Source organism: Pundamilia nyererei, unplaced genomic scaffold (assembly GCF_000239375.1).
Source record: "Pundamilia nyererei isolate P.nyererei 1_Seehausen unplaced genomic scaffold, PunNye1.0 scaffold00392, whole genome shotgun sequence".
Lineage (NCBI taxonomy): Eukaryota > Metazoa > Chordata > Actinopteri > Cichliformes > Cichlidae > Pundamilia > Pundamilia nyererei.
Genome location: NW_005187793.1, coordinates 173652 through 181921, shown reverse-complemented (window position 1 = coordinate 181921; position 8270 = coordinate 173652). Strand labels below are relative to the sequence as shown.

The 8270-nt window shown below is 37.6% G+C and overlaps 1 protein-coding gene across 1 annotated transcript in view; it reads right to left on the bottom strand.

Annotated features, from left to right (window-relative positions):
• The window catches only part of def8 (differentially expressed in FDCP 8 homolog), an 11791-nt gene extending 4437 nt beyond the window's left edge, over positions 1-7354 (bottom strand). The window contains exons 1-8 of the mRNA XM_005752952.1: positions 7247-7354; positions 4407-4501; positions 4134-4283; positions 2778-2919; positions 2296-2460; positions 1963-2090; positions 1264-1377; positions 978-1058 (exon numbers count right to left, since the gene is read on the bottom strand). Of these exons, the coding sequence (XP_005753009.1) occupies positions 978-1058; positions 1264-1377; positions 1963-2090; positions 2296-2460; positions 2778-2919; positions 4134-4283; positions 4407-4501; positions 7247-7271 (900 nt within the window). The 5' untranslated portion in view covers positions 7272-7354. The remainder of the gene's footprint in view (positions 1-977; positions 1059-1263; positions 1378-1962; positions 2091-2295; positions 2461-2777; positions 2920-4133; positions 4284-4406; positions 4502-7246) is intronic.
• Positions 7355-8270: the final 916 nt, after the last annotated feature.

Here is an 8270-nt window from a genome sequence, read left to right as displayed (position 1 = left end):
TTGGGGGTGGGGGGGAGTGAGCAGGGTGAATAGAGGAGGTGTGAAGTGTCTGAGGTGTCAGAGGTGGAACAGCAGCAGTGGGGGTGGGTGGGTGAGTGAGTCTGGGTGAGTCTGCAGCCGATGTTGCAGACTGCAGACTGCCTCATGGCTGAATCAAATCTGTTGAAGAAATGATTCAGTTCATTTGCCCATCTCACATCCCTCCCAGGCAGAGAGTTCTGCTGTTTGTGGAATTATATGCAACATTCTCTGACTGGAATAAATTAGTTTAACATTTAAACCTATTTTCTGCACATTCCAGCACATAAAATAAAATAGTTTTTTGTGTTTACACTCACTCTTTCAAATAGATGCAAGTAAAACACAGCAGAAAATAAATAAAATCAAAGACTAGCGGTCCTGTTGCTCTATTTTCACCTATAAAGCAGGAGTAGGGTAGGCAGAGGTTTGCCCTGGTGCAGGTGTGCAGCAGCGGTCAGTTGAAGAATCCGCGAGTTTCTCTGTGAATTTCCCATTACGTCGTTGTGCACTCGGTGCTTGCTTGGAAGTTTAGGGGAGTTTTTTCGCTGTAAAAAGACGTTCTCTTCCCATGCACAACGGACACTAATGTTTTCGTCACTTTTTATGGAATCAAACTCAAAATAAGGTCAGTACTTCCACGCTTTAAACGCTGCACGCTCATACTCTCTCCCACACTCGATATATTATCCATTGTTGATCTGTACACAGCTGTTGTCACGAACGTCGCTTACATCACTGTCATGAGACATTCTCGCAAAAAATCAGTTTCAGTAACGCAGCATGCTTACGTGAAAGTAACAGTAATCTAATTACCGTTTTTGCAATAGTAATCCCTTAAGTTACTCGTTATTTGAAAAAAGTAATCAGATTACGCGTTACTGCCCATCTCTGATAAAATTTACTAAAATCTACTAAAAAATTACATCTTAAACCTCTGACAATAAAAAGTTACTGACCTGTAGTAGCAGCCGAGCTTCCATTGCCTCCTTGCAGGTGATAAAATAGGGTTTCATTAACAGAATATCTTGACGAAGTTTCTGTGGGAGAAAACACACACAAACATTTCTGTCACTCTTAGTGAATGGAGTGACTCACCCACTTGCCTGTCCTGGCAACACTGAATGAAAAAAAAATAATTTAGGGATAGGTTGGCTGACAACACAACTGTGAAAGTAATTATTTATTTAAAACAAGTCTATTAAAAATAAGCTGAAAAATAAACTTCAATGGGAAGCTACCCACCCTGATTTCAACCAGTTCCTCCACAAAGTTGAATAGCAGCGGGTTTATTTCTTTCAGCCTTAGCACGGGGCGTGACATCATCAGGGCCAGGTAGCGCATTGAGGAGCGACAGACCTGAGATAGAGACACTATCAGAACACAAACTGGCTCAATACGCCCTCAAAACACACTGACATACCTTCATCATAAGACAGTGAGCTTGGTTAATCCTGCACTGGTCGACAGCTTTAACGAGTAAATGTGCATCATCTGATTCAAATTCACAAACCTCGCCCTGAACTGGGATGATTTTAAAAGTAGGTCACATGCCACCAGATAAATGATTCTACCAGACACGGGAATGTAATTGAGTTGAGTGACATATAAATAACATTAATCTGACTTCCCTTGAGTAAATTTTTAAAACCTGGGGAAACTTCTTTAAAGGATGGTTTCGCAGTTTTGTAGTACTCTTTATGACTAGTAAATTGAGTTAATCAGTGGAATGTCCATGCGTGATATGCATGTATATGTATACGATTCTGTCTAACTTTGATGTAAAGCAGTAGCATCCACTAAATAATATTAAAAGCACATTTACAAATTCTAGCCTCTTTCAGTCCAATCAAAATGTTCAGATAACATGTTAATGAAATTTAGTTTACACATTTATAAATTTTATTTTCATGTGCTGAGTGTATCTGCGGTTGTTGAGGTTACCTTCCTTGATTCAAACTCCCAGTTGTGGATGACACGAGCTGGAATGACGGCCGTGTCATTCCAATGACATGTGCTGCAGTAATACTGGCCAGTGTAGTCACACTGTCTGGCTTCACTAGGTACGCCCCCTGCAAGATAAATACAAAAAAGTACAGTTAAACTATAAAACAAAAGAACATGTACACATCACCAAAATGCATTTAAAATACTATAGAAAACATAAATATCTAAATTTTCCACAACTAAGGCAACCAGAGGTCGTTTTATATATATATATATATATACACTCCTAATTGGGCTAACCAAACATAAACACATTGAATTTGTACTCACTCAGTGAAATTTGTGCACGACATTCTGCACAGCGGTAATCTTGCCGGTCTAGTCCTATTTCAGGACAAATACTGAGCTCGTACTCAGACTGGTGGCTGACCTTTGACCTGACACAGGGTTTAGTGATCAGATTCATACACTTACTATGGCAACGATAATAGCATCCTGAAAAAAGAAAGAGATAACTTCAAATTATAATATATAGTTTTGTTTTCGCCATCAAGATTACTCATTGTCTCACCTGTCACTGGTTCAGACAGAAACATTTCATACAACAGAATGGAAGTTAAGCCTCTTTGAACTAGGGGGCAAATGGATTGCACAGATCTCTAATTACCTTCTGAGTGTATTAAGGCTTGAGAGCACAGCAAATGATATTAGAAGTCTGAATTTTGAGCAGTGTTAACAGAAATGTTTCAAACTTTTGGGAACTAAACTTTCGGTAATCTTACAGCGCTCTACCAGTATCTACTATGTCTCACCTGTGCAGGTATACCAAGTCTGGATAAGGCCCCAGATAATAGTGCTACACTTATCACAGGTCTGTTTCACACTCTTGCTCTTTTCCTTGGAGAAGCGGTGTTCCAGTAGGACTCTCAGATTAGGCTCATCTTCCTCTGGATCCTTTAAAATGATGCATGCGAAAAACAGAACACACAAAACATGGCTGTAACACTGTTTTGTGTACAGCTGCAAGAGATAGCAACCTATGTGCAATTAAGTTTGTTTACACTTACACTACCTTGTGTTTTGTATAGCCTAAACAAAACTGATGGGAATGCATAAAAAAACATCAAGGATTAATTTCCTGATGTATGAAACTCTTTTGATTCACAAAACCTTTCTGCTGAACTTGGACCAGAAGGCATAACAGCTGTCTTACGATGGAATTTGAAGTGCTCTGGGTAAATTTCATAGATAGAGATATAATTTGAGTTGCTTCACATGATAAAGTTCAAAATGAAAGAGATTATGGATGTTAAGAATCAAGCTAAGCAATTGGATATGTTTCACTGCTTTATTAAAAAAAAAAAAGAAGAAGAAGAAGAAGAAGAAGATTCCTTTGTCCGTTATTATCACCGTGACTTATTCTTTAACATTTTTATTATGTTACAGTAATCAGTGTGACACACTGCCTGTGTGTTAAAGTGCTCTTGTTAGTGTTTAAGTGTTGTTAAAGTGAAGAAACTGTCAAATTGTTAAGACATGGGGGGTGACTTCAGAGTAATCTTTCTTGGTCAACCGGGATCTTGCTATTGGAAACAAACTAATGTCCTGAAAAACAAAGCCAGATGATAACTGATACCTTCTTTACTGTTGATGAATGGGCTCGATTAATGAGCTTGTTTATTTGAAAGCCCTTTAATACACTAGACTGTAAAACTTTGTTTTCTATCATTTATAAACAAAAAAGGGAATTTATGCAAACTCTTCGCCAACTCTTCTCCAAGAATGTCTGCAATGCATTTTCACACATTTCATAAAGGGCAAAATACTCAAATCAAAGCAGTTTGGAGTGTTTTAGATGTTTTCCTACCATAGTTATCACCCTGTATACTTACAGGCCCAACAGGATCACTAAGAATCTCCTCCTCCTCTGACATCAATCCTCCACACATGGTCACTTCTCTAAGGGTTTCTTAAGAGTTCAACTTGATTTTAAGGTTTTGACCTTACTAAGTCTTTCAGATGACATTATAATTTAAAACTATATTAATAAAACTGAACTTTGCATTTGTACAGATTTCCATTAATATTTAAAGCCTGTTACACTTATCCAAGAACACACAACTACAATATAATGTCATGCCCTTCTCAATTTTCCCCTCAGTCCCAACCTTAAGTTCTTGCAGTTTGAGGCGCAGGTGGATAAGTTTCACTACATTGTCTTTTTGTCTCTCTGAATGCTCTGGCAGCTCCAAGATCAGCTTCTTACATTCTTCTATTGCCAGTTTAAGCTGTTCAATGTCTGATGCCACAAAAGAACCCTGTAACATGATATGAAAATGGAAGACAAGGAAGTTTCACATTTTACAGTATAAACAGTTAAATTGAAAGTGATAAATTATTTTTACTGGGTTACAAATCAGAAAAACGTAAGGAGTACTTACCACAGGCCTTGAGAAGTGATCCTCAGCTAGACCGAGGTCCATGGTTCGATCTGAACTGTGTGTTCTGGTCCCAGGGAAAACCTCAGGTCTTGCTTCTAAATTGAGGAAAACATGGCATAAAGCGCTGTTCTTCTTGCAAGCATACACACTACATTCTGGCAAGTGCACTCGGTCACGCTTGCTAATTTCATCCACATGACTATTGCAACTCAAGGCATTTCCTACACTGACTTACCCCTTACGAATTCTTGAAGGGAAAGAACAGCACAAAAATGCAAATGGAAAATTCATGTGTGATTATCCACCAACATTTGGCAATGTATAACTCTGTCAGTTGACAGTCAGGGCGTAGGCATACAGAGTCATTACAACTGCTGTTCACAGGCAGAATGAACTTTGAAGTGCTTTATTACTGCTTTATTACTGTCACATTTACATGTCTGCAACCAATCTCTTTCACAATTATTCGTTCTGAATGTGTCGAAATTAGTTAAACCATCCGACATCCCAGGGCTAGCGATTTTTCCAGTCGGGCTACCAAAATCCATCTCAGCCCTGCCTGTCGGGCTATCATAGGAAGGAAAAATATATGTCAATGCTTCTGCATTCTTTCGCAAATGTATCTGGGTAATTTTGTCATTGGCATCAATGAGTCACTGTCAATATGTGACATATTGAAATGCCGTTTGAATTTGTGCTTTTTTTGCGTTCACTTTCACGTTGCGATCGCATGAACTGTGTATAGAGAGCGGCAGTACTGATTGGTGAGTGACAGATTAATTGCGCACCAATTCCTCTGGCATCGTCTTATCAATCGTTAGCTTACTATTCAAACATGACAAGTAAAATCTCCCGCAGCAAGCTTAAACATGTGATAGAGGTTGATTGCGCAGAGAATCACTGACCGTTATGTAAGTACGTGTGTAAAAGCAGATGGATTTACGCAGGTATTTTAGTTCTGCAGAGCCAAATAAGACAGTTCAGGGTGAAGAAGGGAGAGCCAAAGAAAAGCCTACCACAAAACAGAAAAGTTATTACAAATCAGACGATGAAGCAAAAAGAAAGCGCAGCTTTTTTGGTTTCATGGACAAAATAATTTCTGTGGCTGGAATATGATAAGCTAAGTAACATAATGTTCTGCCGGGTGTGTCGTGAGTTTCCCTCAAATTCTGAGTCGGCAAGCGCCTTTGTTACTGGGACCAGTAATTTTAAGAAAGACCCCATCAGAACCCATGAGAAATGCAAGAAATGCATTATTGCTCAGTCTGCAGTATCGTTCCCAGAACAAACACCAATTTCAAAAAACATACTAAAAATAAACCAAGCACAACAAGAAGTCCTGGAAAATCTGTTTAGAACAGCGTACTATGTTGCAAAGAGTGAACTACCATTGGCAAAATTTAGCAGCCTTTGCAAACTTCAAAAGGCAAATGGCCTAGATCTCAGTTCCACTTACCTGTGATTTCAGTGGAAATTTCAAAATCAGGATCTGACACACACTGATTCATGTCCTACACAGTTCTTACAAGTTCATAGAAATTTCTGTTCAATTTGAACCAAATATTTGAGTTGATGATTGTAATTTTTATACAGTTGTTGTAATTTGTGTTTTAACTATTTTTTGATTGATGTTTTGTTTCCTTTACAATATAATATTGTAAAGGAAACAAAACATTAATCTTTTTTTTTTTTTTGGGCAACTTAAATTTATTTTGGACTACCAAAAACTGAAGAGTGCCTGCCCGAAGGGCTACCAGGAATTTTGAAATTCTGCGAGCCCTGTATGACTTGTACTTTTGTTTAAAAACAACAACAACAAGAACAACTTTGTATAGAATTTGTGTTTTACCAATCTCAATTTCTTTCATACAGTTTAATAATTGGCACTAGATGTTGGCAGAATGATCCAAATATCAATATTATTGATGCAAATGCTGGCCATGGCATTAGACAGATACTAGTGTGATAGGATCGATGCTTCGTTTCTATCCTCCAAGTTCAGTATGTAGCCTACTGAATTGCGTTAAATAAATGGGTTTTTTTTATAGTTTAGTATATTTTAAATTTAAAATATACTAAACTATACACTATATGCTACTATACTAAATTAACATTCATAAAAATATACACAAAATATATACTTTGTGTTGACTGTCACATCTATTTTTTCATATATAACATATTTAATCAACAGAAGTTCACCCAAAGTGCTTTAGAGACAGCACATTTACATTCCTGGTCTTCAAAAAACCCCAAGTTTCAAGATACATGAAAATCTGAAAGATGTTTTGCTATGTGTTATGGTGGAAAGTAAAATTACAGTGACAGTGATTAAAATGTGATCAGCATTAGCAAATTAATGACAATTCTTCTCATAAATCATTACGCACTAGCCTGGCCTACATAACCTGTCTACAAGTTAAAACTATCAGTATCAGTACTGATATCAGCAATACTGGCCCTGCATTTACTTGGTGTAAATACATCAATATCAAAATTCGCGCAGCAGTAATTGACACCAACACTTTCACAGTCTGATCAATATCCATTCTTTACTCAAACTGATGTTTGGCATTTTCATCTGTTACAATACAAGTCTGAATTTAAATTAAAGCAAGTGACAAATTAACATTTAAAGTGCAGTGAGAGTAAACTTTCAGCTATCCATACTGACAACTGAGATTATTCTGATGAAGTGAAAAATTAGTAAACAGAACTGAATGATGGAATTTAAAGGTTGAACAAATTCAAATATATTTAAAAAGATTAAGTCAGTGTTTAGCTATTCAAATAATGTTTAATAAACTAAGAGAATCACATTATACAAACAGTGTTGTTACCTGCGTACACCTCTGAACAAAACATGTTGAAGGAATTCAGCCTTGTAGTTCCCAATAGACTCAGAGTAATGAGGCACCGTAGAATCAGAACAGCTATCAGTGAGTCATTCTTGCTCATCAAAAAGCAAAAAGTGTATTTTTCCAAGTCCTAAATTACAGGAAGTGTTACTGAAGTACTGCTTACTCCCATGCGTTTCATTTCCTCTACTTCAGCTACAGCATTGCCAACTTCCTTTTCCTTAGTCACAACAGACCAGTGTCCTTGCTCCTTATGCATTAGCAGGATCTGCCCTACATTACAAGGAAACTATTAAACTAAGTGCACAAATTGATGCAAGCTCAATCATTCAGGTAGGGAAATCTCAAAAAGTTGACTCTGTTCATCTGGATGTAGCGTTTTCCATAGGAGAAATGTTTCGTCACTCATCCAAGTGACTTCTTCCGTCTCAGCTGACTGCTTAATGATCAAGAAACTGACCTCACAGCCCATGTTTGTCAGTGGTGCTAGTTTCAGTTATTATGCAAATGTCCTGTTTATACGGTTGGGAAAACCTGCTGAGACTGAACAAGTCACCTGGATGAGTGATGAAACGTTTCTGCACAAATTAACTTTAATGAGGGATTTATTGCCTATACGGTAACTGAGATATACTGCTTGTGTTTTTGAAAAGGAAGCAAACATACATAGTGACATTAAGAAAAAACTGGAACCATGAATGCAAAAAAAACCCACTTCCCACTGCAACAACAAACTGTTTTAGAAAGGTAAATGCCAAGATCACAAATACCACTCGCTGTAATGCAGCCGCAAAGCATCACAAAGCCACCACCAGGCTATACAGATGGCTGTATAACTGCAACTTTAGCTTCCCGCAATTAAATGAACATGATTGAGCAATATTTAAAATGTGTGCGCTCCCAATTAAAATCCAAAGTAAAAACAAATCAAGCACTGTGATTGGCACATGCCTCCATGTGTTAATCACAGCTGTTGGCGGTTCCTGGACTAATTTGGAGTAACACT